At 40.8% G+C, this 14499-nt stretch overlaps 1 protein-coding gene across 1 annotated transcript in view; it reads left to right on the forward strand.

The window, feature by feature from the left end:
* Positions 1-4193: 4193 nt before the first annotated feature.
* SCN7A (sodium voltage-gated channel alpha subunit 7) overlaps positions 4194-14499 on the forward strand; it is an 87883-nt gene continuing 77577 nt past the window's right edge. Inside the window, exon 1 of the mRNA XM_027129258.1 lies at positions 4194-4382. Within this exon, the coding sequence (XP_026985059.1) occupies positions 4373-4382 (10 nt within the window). The 5' untranslated portion in view covers positions 4194-4372. The remainder of the gene's footprint in view (positions 4383-14499) is intronic.

The following is a 14499-nucleotide window of genomic DNA, read 5'->3' on the forward strand; positions in this document are numbered from 1 at the left end:
CACTCCACCACCAGGGACGTCCCAATATGAAGTCTTAAAAATCATAAAATTCAAGTGATTCAGAAACATTTTTCTACAATACATTTTATTTTATATTCATCCTTAAAAATATCTAGGCCTGGATTTTGACAACGATCCCACACCAATGTCTATTTCTTAGTATTGTAGAATAAGGTTATAGTTTTTTTGTTGTTTCTTGTTTTGTTTTAATGCTGAGTGTTTTATTTCGCTGAGTGCCTTGGCATTCCCCATAGACAAAATTGGACTTTCTTATTTGTACCACTTCTTTTCAGACAGACCTGTGCTTTGTATCAAGATTCTGCAGCCAGAGGAAATTTTCACATCTGTGTATACAGAAGCATTAAAGTATATAAGTATCATAGATGAAGCAGAATAAAAGCAGATCAACAAACAATTTTCATGTTCTTCATATTACATGTGCCCTATGATCTGTTTCTTTTTTTTTTTAGAAGATGTTGGGGGTAGGAGTTAATTAATTTATTTATTTATTTTTGCTGTGTTGGGTCTTCGTTTCTGTGCGAGGGCTTTCTCTAGTTGTGGCAAGCGGGGTCCACTCTTCATCGCAGTGCGCGAGCCTCACTATTGCGGCCTCTCTTGTTGTGGAGCACAGGCTCCAGACGCGCAGGCTCAGTAGTTGTGGCTCACGGGCCTAGTTGCTCTGCGGCATGTGAGATCCTCCCAGACCAGGGCTCGAACCCGTGTCCCCTGCATTAACAGGCAGATTCTCAACCACTGCGCTACCAGGGAAGCCCCCTGTGATCTGTTTCTATGGTGAATCACCACATTCTTCCAAGAAACACACAGTGGACTGGGGGCATGCTTGGTGTTCATTCCTTTAACAAATTTACTGGGTACCTACTATATTACAACCTCTGTTCTAAGCACCTTATAACAGGGGATAAACAAGTCTCCCTTGTCATGTAGCATGCATTCTGGTGGTACAAGACAGAAAAAAAAAAAAAGAACAACTGACGTTTAGCAGGTCAGATAAACGTTACAGAGAAAAACAAGCAGTTGCTAGCTATGACAAGATTCAAAATGTAAGTGTGGGAATTAGCAGCTGAGGTAGAGTGGAAAAAAATCATCTGTTAGGGAGGAAAGTAGAAACTAGGCTACTGAAATGCTTATCAGTATCCAAATGGATGAGAAAGTTGTTAAGAGTAGAAAGTAGAAAGTTGTAAGAGTCCAGATGGAAGGGAAGACTGTCGACCAGAAAATAAATCCTTAATAAATAAGAATATTTATAAAGTCAGAAGATGAATGCTAGACCAGTAGAAGGAAAGGATGATACAGCTAGTGGACATATGTTCAAAGAAGGTATGTTTTGATTTGTTTGTATTTTGGGAGAATTGTTTTAAGGTTTTACTGACCTCTGATGTGGTGATATGGAGTCAGAATCAAAACACCAGACCCGTCCACACACCTGACACTGATATATTTGAGGTTAGAAATAAACAACATCTACTTAAGCAGGCTGCAAGGGAAATAATTCCTCCAGGGGCTTATCTGGTTCAAGTGTAGTGTGATAGAAAAGGTTTCTCTTGATGAGGTAGAGCAAGCAGGTCTAGAGCTTCTGCCTCCTGGGTACATACTTAGGAAACACAGCTTAAAATATATGATTATAAGGTTCTTAAGGCAGAAGCATGGAAAACAAACAGCAAGTGACCCCTCCTACCCACACACTTCCCCAGCCGGGCAACCCAAAAGGGTCTCATAAGCTCTTATTAGGATCATAATAATTGCTAAAATTTGTCAGATTAATTTAGTAATATTATCTAATAGTAGTGACAAAATATTTGCTCTAGAATAAAAACAACAAAAAATTATTGTCCAGCTCAGAAGATAAATCCAATATCATTGGTTTCCCTTCCATTTACCACTTGTTTCTATTTTTGGTTTGCACAATGTCTTGGGATTAGTTGCCTGTTATATTTGTTCATTATACAAAGCAGAATTTCTCTTTATTTATGTCAAATATCTTATTTAAACTTTAAAATATTTGATATTTTTAAGTCTGTTAACTTTATATTATGTTATTTCTATTATGTTTGTACAGAAAGATGCATAGAATTTTACTGGGTATAAAGGAATGCTCCAAGAAAAGTCCAATGCAATAGACAATCCACTTGTAGGGTTACCTCAAAGTGTGAGCAAGAGAAGCTGGAAATCCACACACTGTCTATTAAAAATAGATCAAGGAGGGGCTTCTCTGGTAGCGCAGTAGTTTAAGAGTCTGCTTGCCAATGCAGGGGACACAGGTTCGAGCCCTGGTCTAGGAAGATCCCACATGCTGCGGAGTAACTAAGCCCGTGCACCACAGCTGCTGAGCCTGCTCTCTAGAGCCTGTGAGCCACAACTACTGAGCCTGCGTGCCACAGCTACTGAAGCCTATGCTCCTAGAGCCCATGCTCTGCAACAAAGAGAAGCCACCACAATGAGAAGCCCGTGAACCACAACAAAGAGTAGCCCCCGCTCGCCGCAACTAGAGAAAGCCCGCGCACAGCAATGAAGACACAGCACAGCCAAAAATATAAATAAATAAATAAATTTATTAAAAAAATAGATCAAGCGGATGTTTGACTACAAAATAACGATTATTAATTTTTAGGTATGATAATTGAATTGGGTTGTATTTTTTAGAAGTTCTTATCATTCAGAGACATATATGCTGATTTTTTTTTTTTTTGGATAAAATGATATATCTGAACTAGTTTTAAATTAACCCAAGGTGAGAGGGTGGGTATAGACAAAATAAAATTGGCTACATGTTGACAATAGTTGAGGCTGAGTGATGAGTACATAGGAGTTTATTATAGTTTCTTTGTATTTTTGTATATATTTGAAATTTTTCATAACAAATGTTATGATTTAAACAAACAAACAAAATACATGTAACGACCTTTTCTGTGAATCATGGATGAAACATGCTGTTTCTGACATGGTTTACACAGAACTAATGTTAGCTTAGTTCTACTTTATTCTTCTGTCCGATGCCTTGGAATGTAAAATTTGAGCCTTTTATAAATATACATGATTTCTTTTCCCTTTTCCTCATTTTTATTGTCTTTCTGACATGTGTTGTAGGGATCCTTTTTTTTTTTTTTTTTGCGGTGCGCGGGCCTCTCACTGTTGTGGTCTCTCCCGTTGCGGAGCACAGGCTCTGGACGCGCAGGCTCAGCGGCCATGGCTCACGGGCCCAGCCGCTCCGCGGCATGTGGGATCTTCCCGGACCGGGGCACGAACCCGTCCGTGTCCCCTGCATCGGCAGGCGGACTCTCAACCACTGCGCCATCAGGGAAGCCCAGGGATCCTTATTTCTGAACAGAATCGGGTTATAAAATGAATGTTCTATGATGTAACAAAATTTTCCAAACTCCCTTTGGGAAAGAAGGTCAAACACTTCCTTCTTTCACTCCCAAACCACCCTGTCGTGCACTAGTTTTCCAAGATATGCATAACTGTTCCTCTGTCTTTGTGTCTCAAATCGCCAGAGTGGGAAAGAAATCCCGAGTGAGAAGGTATAGTGGCTCCAATCCATTCTTTCCTAAACATCTGCACCCCCACACACACACCCACACACCCACACACACGCACCTACAGCACTGTCCAGATTTGAATGCTGCAGGCTAATAATTGCCTCTCACGGCCTCCATGGGGGCAACTAGGCAAGGAGGGAGAGCGAGCTCCTAGACCTAAAGACCTGAGTTTGCTGCCTTCTTCTCTTCCTCTCCCGCTCCTGTCCCTCCTGTTTACGACTCTTCCCCCACCCCCAGCTGCATCCCATCTGCATCCCCGCTCTTCCTCTATTCTCCATTCCTTCCCGCTCCTGCAGTCCTCTCCCCGCTCCCCTGCTCCCCCATCCCGCTCCTCTCGCCCCCTCCCTTCCCAGGCAGCTAGTAGAGGGGACACCGCAGCCGCCGCTGTCTCTGTCAACATCACCCCGCCCACGCCCGGTCTGGAGGCCGAAGTCGCGCACCATCCTGGGGAGGAGGGCGGGGGACAGGGTGGCGTGGCTGGGAGAGGGGAGGGAGGAGTGAGAAGGACTCAGAAATAGCTTCCAGGCGGCGGGCGGAGCTCCACTGCGCACCTGGGCAGGAGGGGTGTTTGGGTCAGCGGCTGAGCAGCCGCCCCAGAAACTCTTTCCAGCCGACAATTCGGTGGGGTCCGTTTACTGCTGAGCTGTCGTGGCCTGGGTGGCATCCGCTGGTGAGGGCCGACGCCAGCCTAGCAACACCTGCTGAGCAACCAGAGCTCAGGAGACCAGAGATCCTGGAGGAAAGAGAAGCCCAGGAGGAGAAAGGGGCTGCAAGGAAGCCCAGCTTCCCTTTAGGTGCTGGTGGAGACCCGTCGAATGGTAGCAAGTAAGTGCCTTTTTCTTGCTGAGTGCCCAGTCCTGGGATGGTGATAGCTGTCACCTGCTGCCAGCCTTTCCCACCCACCCTGCCTGCCTCACCCCATACACACCCTTAGGGTCCCCAGTAGGAGATTCTGGACTTGAATTAAGAGAGCTACTTCAAGAGCAGCAACTGTCTGTGAATGTTTGCTCTGCACTGTATGTATGTGTGGTCAGTTTTCTCATCCCACCAGGTAAGCTTATGAAAGCAAGATGCTCTGTTAGTGTAAAATTTCTAAAAACTCTATATGGCAATGACTTTTAGGTTACATGACACAATGATAGAACAGAAGGAATAAAAGCTTATGCAAGATGGAGTATACTTCTTCTAAGGAATCTTATCTTCTACGCCAAGTAACTTAGTGATTTCAAGATTGATGCTTTTCATGTAAGAATCAACAGATAAAATTAGCGGCACAGATGTGATGGGAAATGGTGTGCCAGTTTAAACAGTTGGGCATTTTGGTATTGTTTGGATCAACAGGTTTTTGTTTTTGTTTTTCCATTGTTTAGTTCTGTAATATGCATACCTTCTGAAGGTTTTCTTTTAAAAGTGATGATGATGTGATCATTGTGACTGTAGTTTTATGTTGCTTCCAATACTTAGGATATCGGTCTAAGAAGGACAAATGATGAACACATGTGGAATGACACACTGATGGGTTCCTTTCATTAATGGAAATGATGGAGTCAAGTTTGGATACTGGCCAGAAAAATTTCTTGAAATGAGGAGGAGTTTGGGTGGTGCTTTTTGTGGATATTTTTTTCCTGGCTATTGGGTACTCTATAGCAAGATATAAGGAAGCTGGGCCCTATGATAAACAGAGTCCTGAGCACCATACCTGCTATAACCAGCCCTAATTAAAGTTTCTATAATCCAGCCTCTAGTTTTACAAGTAAAGAAGATAAGGCCCACGAGGAATAATTTGATGATGGTACCTGGCTAATCAATGATGAGCTGGAATTCCAATGAAGAAAACTTTGAATTTTATATGATAAAATGATTTCTGTTTTTGTGAAATTGCAGTTATTGAACTTTTGATTAAGCTTTATTTTTCTTATCTGTAAATGACATAAAAAACTTACAGATCCTGACAAGGACCAAATGACAGAGATTACATGAAGGATTTTGTAAAGGTAATACCATGTGTAACTATTGCTTATATAAGGAATTGTTCTGTATTTTTATCCACTTCACTCTCTAGCTCTCATTTAAAGTCCACTTCATTATAAGAATAAAAGAGGTCTTGACAGACCTCACTAGAACGCACTAGAGGAAGTGAAATTCAAATCCATGTCATGATCTACTGCCACCAGTACAATTTAAAATATATTCTAACCTGTGAGCCTCCATCCTCACAAAATTGTGTACTTTGGTTAACAATTCATATTTAAACCTTTTGAATATTCTCAAAATATACTTTACTCTCTTTCTCTTTTTAGTTTTAAATTTTGTTTTAGGTATATGCTCTTACTTCCTTGGGATGAAACCATCAGTATATTGGATATTGCTGAATTTATTTGATCCACTAATTAACATAGGAGAAATCAAAGTTTAGGCATAAATATGCTACTCTTGTCTTCTGGGATTTATTAAAATTCTGCACTGAGAGGACAGGTACTGTGAGCTCCCTTTTTACCATTAATGTATATAAAGCAATAAGAGAAGAACCTAAAATTGGATGTAGGCTCAGGAAAAGGAACCAACAGATTCCAAAGGACATGATACACATGTTGCTGTGTGTCAGTCTCTACTGCAGAGGGGGCCGAAGAGCTAAGCACCTAGGAACTGGGCATTCTGTCTCACAGCCTCCTGTGGGAAAGGCTCTGGGAGGGTAGTTGATTTACACTCCCACTAATTTTGCACAGGTAGGATGAATACAGGTCTAAAGCACACTGAAAATGGAAACAACAGTATTGTGCTCAATCCCTCACTTAGGGAAGAAGTATCCCAATATGCCCCAGGCCTAGATATCATTATGACAGTATCTGTAACACAACTGGGGTATTCAGAGACTGACCCACAACCCTAAACTTACCACCATAGACTCTTTCTTGAAAGCTTATGGTAGAGGCATTAGCCTAAAAGAGACAGTCTTGATACCTGGAAGTCTGGTCCCATTATTTCTACTAACCCATATTGTGACTGGTCCATTGTAAGAGGACATCTGTAAACTCTGCCCACCCTGACTAGCTATCAGCAATGCACAGTCACCCACCATCATATGACACTAACTTGTATGGACAGATCTCATTTTTCCCTGAGTTGGTCCCCTTCTCTTCTATTAATGTGGGCTAACCAAGGCCATGCAAGCAAGGTCTCACCTCTGCAACACTGAAAAAGGAAACCTTTAAGGCTGAAGAGAAAGTTTTCATTGGAGAGCTTCTAGGGATGTTTCTTTAGCTCGTCTGTATCTCTTTGCCCAGCTGGGATCATGATTTCCATGTGTTTGTTCATTTATTGTTATTTATAAACCAGGCTTATTCTGGTCATGCGCTATGCTGATAGGGGAACCCCCGTGTCTGGCTAACAGATATCGCTGTTGTATACACAGCACTTCTGACTGGATTGACTCAGCTTTTGCTGACTGAGGATAGCCAACTTTGTTGACAGTTTTGATTGTGGTGACAGCCAGGTGCCAGACTGACTGTATCAGCATCAAACAGGAGCTTGATGAAAATGTTGAAGCCCCACCCAAGGAAATTCTGATTTTAAAAGTCAGAGATTAGTCCAGGGCACTTGGTTTTAAACTGGAACGTAAAAGGATGCTGATTTGAGGGCCATAGTCCCTGGTTGAATATATAGTGTTGAATGGAATATTCCTTCCCTTCTGCTTTAAATGCCAGAGTGAGGCTTCCCATCCACCAGCTTCTCATTCTCTGAGTTCTCCCAGAGGCTGCATGGTCTAAGAACCTAATTATAGGCTATAATTTTGGCACTGGTCCATATCCTGCCTCACCCTAATATGTTTAAAGGCTCCTCTCTAGTTGCTCTTACTCTCCAATTTGAGAAAAACCTGGTGTCTGTGTATTTAGTTCCACATTTGAAAAGCTAGAGTAGTTTTGGGGGTGGTACAAGTAGATCCTGGAAAAACAGACCAACTGTTTAGATGATCTGGAGCAGAGGTAAATAGCCAATTCTGAGAGGCGTCTAGGGTTCCAGTGAATATGCCAGTCCCGGAATTTTTTTTAAATTTAGCATTCCACAGATTCAGTGTCGTCTAAAGCCATAGGCCAGAAGGTCTCAGGATTGCTGATGAGTATAGAAGTTACATGCATAACAAGCTCCCTTTTGTGTTACTCTAGCAGAGGCAAGAATACATTCCTCCGTCTTGAGCTCTTAAATGGCTCCTGGCCAGATTCCTCTGGTCAAGGGTCTGACTGACTTGGGTCACAAGAATAGTTAGTTCTGGAAAGATTCTGGCCTTTCCCCAACATGCTTATTTTGGTGGGCTGGACAGGCACAGCTTGGAAGTTATTATCATATCCATAGAAACAAGGGACCCTGTTTGTGAACCATGAGGTTGCCATAGGGAAGCTCAAGTGGGCATACTTAAAACCCAGGCAACTTTCCTTCATGTTCTAGAAGCCTTCTCTGCCTCCATTGCCAGTCATAATGGTTCACCCTAGTGAGACTCCATCTCCCATAGACACTTACCATCCTGCATCTTGTCAAAGCATTCAAACATGAACTGACCTTTCCTTGGGCTCATTCTTCAAAATGAATGTGAAAAGAGACCAGGTGTTAAGACTTTGTCACGTGACACTCTTGTCCAGATTTCTTCTCCTCAGTATAAGTCGTACTACTCTGAATGTGTGACATGAACTCCTCCCCCCTAGAAATATGACACAAAGACCTCAGATCCTGATTATGTTAATGAACCATCACTAGAATTTGAGTTTACCAGATTTGGGGGGAGTTCAGTTCTCAAAGGATAACTTTTTACTTGGGGAGAGATAGCACCTGTCCCTTTGGATTTTTGCTGATACTTGTTTATTTCGAAGGCTACTTTCTCAGTTTTTGAATATAGAAGAATGCCTGGAATAAAAAAATTATTAAGGAATAAAATAAAGTAAAATGGCAATGCATACTTATGTTTTTGAGAAAATTATTAATTTACAGTTTTCTTCTGCAGAATGACATATTCTAGGAACATGTTGGCTGAAATTGTCACAGTGAGGGAGTTGAGTCCAGAATTAAGTGGATATATAGAAGCCAAAATTGGCTGACCTGGTTGCAGAACACAGCTGCAGGCAGAATCCAGGTCCAGGGACAAAGGAGAAAAAGTCAATTAAGCCAGGTGAGATAAACTGTATACCAGAGAGAAGTAAAAGTGTAGAAGTCAGATAATCAAAGCTAAACAGGAAGTAAGCAGTTGAAGTGAAAAAATAATCCAGAAGCAGAAAACCAGGTAGGTTGAAGTCAAGGGGAACAGACACTGCAAAATTCCAGGTGGATTGGCATTATTCTGGTCAATCTGTCCTTTATTCCCAAGCCTTCAGTATGTAAATTTTCTATTTTTGGATTTTAGTAATACAGATACATGGTAAATTATGTTCAAGTAGTATAGAAATACTAAGCAGAAAGCAACAGAGTCCTCTGACACCTTTTCAGTCCCTCTGTCTAGATATAGCAGTTTACTTCCTTTCAGAGGGAAAACGCCATGCATGTGCTAGCATATAGGCCACTGTGTGTATAATCCTCATAAAACATTTTATTCAAAGCTGCTCTTTGAATGCAATGCAAGCTGTTCTCAACATTTTGTTTTTCACTAAATAATTTATTTGGAGAATCATTCCATATGAACACAGAACTCAAACTTTAGCAAAATATTCATAGGGCAGTTTAATTGCAGGGTGAAAGAGTTCATGCAACTTTATTTTAGGAAGTATTGCCAAGCAGTCATTCAGAAAAAATGCACTTATTTACACTCTTTCCTGAACTATGAGAGAGGGCCCATTACTTCCATATCCTAGCCTGCCAAAGACTGCATCCATTGAGAAGAGTCTGAAGTATGTCTCTAGAGATTTACTGTTAAGATTATTGGTTGTTTTAATCTTATTTATATCTTTCAAAATTTCATGAGACATCTTTCCTTATGCGTCCTAAAAGAAAATGATAATATTTTTGTATCCTTCATAAGAAAAAAGCAATACATCAAATATCATTTGAGTTCTAAACCCTGGAGAAGAAAAAATTATAGAGAACTCTTGGTGAAAAGGCTTTGCATCAGAGAATTTAGCTGTGAGTCGTTACAGAATTGGATAAGATGAAATATAAGCCATAATATATCTATGTAGTGCAGTCAAGAGGCTCCAATGAACAAAAATATAATCTAAATTGGTTACTTCACTAAAGCAGTATGGTTCCTACATTCTCAACAATATAGATTCCAGTTAATCATCACATTAGCTCTGTCTCTGTCAGTTATGCATCCAGTACCTTCTAGTCTCCAAATGTTTATCAGCCTTGTTATTACTATCATTACTTTTTTTTTTTTTGCAATTATCTGAATGTAATTGGTACAAGAGGCTTGTTGCATTGTCCATGTCCGATAGAGAGCATAATTGTTTCAAAATAGCTTGGAAACTAAGTAAGAAGTCATTTTACCCTTTATTTCCTATTTCCTGTCAGAGTGAAATTGACATTTGCTAAGTTATCCTTACTCTATGGATCTACTGTCCTAATTTTTGCTTCATTTTTCTTAACTTATATTATCTTGCTTTATGGCCTACACCTTTGTATACTACCCCAAACCTTTTGGTAAATGTATTAAGAGAATAAATATTTATTATCTGTTATAATAAGTGAACATTTCATAATTCTCTTTGGCAAAGCTACACTAGCATCTGTTTCTCACATCTAAGATCAACTCCAGCTTCCCAGAATGCATATAGGTTGATTATTTAGATGCTGTAGTTTTAATTCCCTAAGGTGCGAAAAATGAAAGTGAGAAGGTGGTGACTGCTCTGGGCAGTCACCTCCTACATGTGCAGAATCTATCTGCACAGTTTGACTGCATTACTGGCAGGCTGTGCTCTGGGAATCAAACTGAGGGGCAAGGGAAGCAATAAGGAATGGGAGAAAGAGGGAGAGGAAAAACATCGACTTCCGGCATCCCCTTTCTTCCCTGACCTTCGTCATCTCTAAGAAATACAGCTGCAGTTGCTGATAGAGAATGCTATCTATACACACAGCCTCTTCCCAGAAACTAAACTACAGAGAGGCCGAGCACTGGCCCACTGATTGAGTGACTGTCATTCATCATCTAACACAGAGGTTTTTGAAAAGGAAAGAGAATGCCGTTAATAATTAATTCTCAGCAACAGGCATAAACCCAAACTGTCCCCCAGAATGCTGTGACTTATGGTCATGCTACTTAACTATGAGATTGAGTGGGTTGGAAATAAAAGGAAAGAGTGGAAGGAAAAAGCTAGATTCATTATCTTGAGGGAACTGGGAGCAACAGGATAAGGTGGATATCCCAGTTGCATTTTTCATTTCAAACTTTAGACCTGTTTTGCACCAGAACCTCTGTGGCAGAATGGCAACATCTGGTAAGGTCAAGGCACCCACGGAATAAGGAAAATTGTAGAGCTGAGGGAGATAAGGTGCCCAGAGAGGTGAAAAGAATGTGATCTTTTGGAGAAGTGATATTCTAAAGCGAGTATTTGCAATTCTGGTATAAGCTTCGTCTCTCATACTTAGGATATCAGATAAGAGAAACAACGAAAGAAAATGTAATGATGTCTCTGCTTGCTTTTTGAAGGTGGTTGAATGAAACATGGCTATCAGCCAAAGGAATCTTTCTGTCTAGCAGGCTGCATTAGATTTATCCCAAGGGACCCCAGCCCAAGATACTCTGAAATTGTCTGTCTGGGTTGGGCTGCTGACTCCTAGATATTCAACATTAGTGCCAGGAGATTTCTAATATGCAGTCAAGAGCTGGTATAATTCAAATCAGGTGTACTGAGAGGGTTGTCTTTCCCTACAACTCTCAGTACCAGGATATTGATCAGGGGGCCACACCCTCTTCCCTTCTCCCTCCTCTCAGAGGCCCCAGGATTCATAAACTGCAGATTTGACGCTATCACATCTAGTCAGCTGCCCAAGGTCTAGTACAATGTCGAAGGTTTTGTGCCCATCTCAAGCTAACCCAGAGCCAGAGTAGGTGCTAATGGTTAGTCTTTTATGACAACTGGTTCAGAGCTCTTCCATCTGACTGAAGATTTAGGAAATGGTTTGTGGTTCTATGAGCTTAGCTCCACTGCTCAGAAGCTGGGCAACAGTGAAGGTCTGAGAAAACTCACAGTCTCTCTGCAGATTAAGAGGATGCTTAAGGAGGTCACCTCTTTGTGAATGGTCCCCAAGAGCTCCAAGGTATAGTTCCAGTTCTGGATTTTTTAAACAGATGTTGAGATCAGGTCTTACATCTCAGGGGAACCAGTTGCATCAAGAACATTAGGACTGAAGATAACTTGTAGAATCTCGTTGCGTGACAGAGCCCCTTTGCATTCCTATGGGAAGTAGCAAAGAGTACTTTTCTTTCACTTGTTAACCCAAAATGAGGCCACTGGCCAGAAATTTTTGGCCAAAGATCTGACAGATTCTTAGGTTCATGAGAAATACAATTCTAGGAAGATCCTGGCTCCTTTAAAACTTGTTCATTTTTTTCAGAGTAACAGGGATAATTCAGAAATCCTAGAGGCCAATTTCACAAAGCAGTAGAAGTTTTGAGAACATCTAGAGAAACTGGGAACATTGAGAGGTTTGGAATGTTGAGTTAGACCACTTTCCCAGACTCACCAGTAGGGAATCAACATATTTGTTGTCTTAGAAGATTCAAGTAGGACTATTTAAGGCAGAATCAGCTTTACCTTTTGTGTTCCTGGCAACCTGGCTTTCTACTGTCTTTATCACTGTCATAGCGGCATTTGTTAGTCAGGTGGGAGACCCTCATTGGGATCCTATCCCCAGTGATCTGCATCCCTTCCTAATATTTCAACTGCCACTAAGCTTCCTGTTCATTGTTCTTAGAAAATTTGCAATCAGATGCAGATAGACTCTGTTATCTGACACTGGTTATGATCTTCTAATCCTATTGTGTATGTTGACCGTGTCATTCTGAATCTTAATGTCCTGACTGCTCCCTCCCTCAAGAAGAGGAGGGAAAATCTAACACTGTAGAATCCAGGCCCACCAGTGTTGGAAATGATTTTAATTTCAGTCTCTGTTGATCTTGAAACTTAATAATTTTCAGAGATGACCAAGATAACTTGGTTCTTATTTGTTTACAAGTCTGTCTCCCATTGTCCTTAAATCCAGTGACTATGTTTTATTACTATTTCCAGCACTGATACCTAGCACAGTGCTTGATACTTAATATATGCTCCACAAATGATTGCTAAATAAATGAATGTCAAAAGCAAAAACCATGGTTAAACTTATTGCCCTATATTATATATCAAACTGCAATATTTATATATATTTTAAAAATATATCTGAAATTAAAATGCTAAAATATAGAATTATAAATAAAAATAAGTGTATATGATTATAAATATATTTTTGAGAAACTCACTTATTTTATAACCACTTTCTGCAAGATAGCATATTCCAGTAATGTGTTCCAAGGGGTCTCAGATGGGTTAGGACATCTCAGGAAGGATAGAGTTGAGCAATCAGGAAATCTGAAGCCACCAGAAAGTCCAGAACTGGGACCCGAAGTAGGTCAATCCTAAGTTAGTCACACATAGTGAGGAGCGTTAGCCAAAACTGGCTAAACCCTGGGCAGAATACAATTGCAGAAAATGTAAAGACAAGAGCCCAAAATCAAAAGTCATTTAAGTCAGAAAGAGTAAAGCAATCTCAGGGGCAAGAAAAAGAGTTGGAATAAAGAAAATGTTAGCACACTGGAGTAAAGAGATGCAAATACAAGAAGAATCCAAGAATATATATTAGTTATGTAGTAAATGGAGTGAAGCCTGAGCCAGTTTTTGGAGGCTAGAACTTATATACCCACAGGAGTACGATGGCTATTTTCATCAGATGTTTGATCTGTCCCGATAGCTGCCTTTCAATCAATCCTCCCACGTAGAAATATTTCTACCTGTGGGACTTTAAATGGTCAGGTGATAAATGTGACTTGTTTTGGATTATACTTATAATATAAAGAAATATCATCAGCTTCTTCTAAACCTGACAGGAATCTTGGAATCTAAGAGAAGTACATTCTGCCTATTAACCCGGGAGTCATTATTCATCAATCTCAACCCTTTAAGATATATCTCAGGACAAGAAAATAATGGTTGATTATTTTTTTTCATTGAAGGTCTTGGACTGCCACTCATGGCCTATTATTATAGTGTTTACACTTAGCAAGTTAGAGGCAGTTGTTAGAAGAAGAAGCAGATAGAAGCAAGAAACTTGAAAGCAGTAAAAATAAAATCTAAAAATCTGATGATACCATGGACATTTTACAAATGTGACAATCAACAAAAGCTTCTCAAGGGGGGAACTCCTTATAGATCCCTTTGTGGAATGAACTTGCACTTTGGCTCAGAAGGTCCCTGGGTCCTGCAATGCCTGTCCAGGACTCCTGTGCCCATGAGAAAACTATGCCAGGCATTTTCTCAAAGCATCAGGCCTCTGCATGCTCTTCTCAGCAAGTTTCATGGCAATCACTGCAGTCCTTACCAAGTATCTCTGATATGACATTGTAAATTATAAGGAATCAATATACTGAGTACATGTAAAATTTTTTTTTTCCTGGGAATCAAGGTGGATGTGTGGGACAAAATTGAGGCAATGCAAAGGTGGGTTTCACTGTAATTATTGCAGTAATGATTTTAATATTATTCAATTTCAATAAACTATCCTGTTTTAGATAGTGGAAAATAAATAAATAAATAAAAGTCTGGGGCTTCCCTGGTGGCGCAGTGGTTGAGAGTCCGCCTGCCGATGCAGGGGACACGGGTTCGTGCCCCGGTCCGGGAAGACCCCACATGCCGCGGAGCGGCTGGGCCCGTGAGCCATGACCGCTGAGCCTGCGCGTCCGGAGCCTGTGCTCCGCAACGGGAGAGGC

The sequence above is a fragment of the Aethalodelphis obliquidens genome, unplaced genomic scaffold (assembly GCF_003676395.1).
Source record: "Aethalodelphis obliquidens isolate GAN/ISIS:26980383/991018 unplaced genomic scaffold, ASM367639v1 scaffold2, whole genome shotgun sequence".
NCBI classification, from domain to species: domain Eukaryota; kingdom Metazoa; phylum Chordata; class Mammalia; order Artiodactyla; family Delphinidae; genus Aethalodelphis; species Aethalodelphis obliquidens.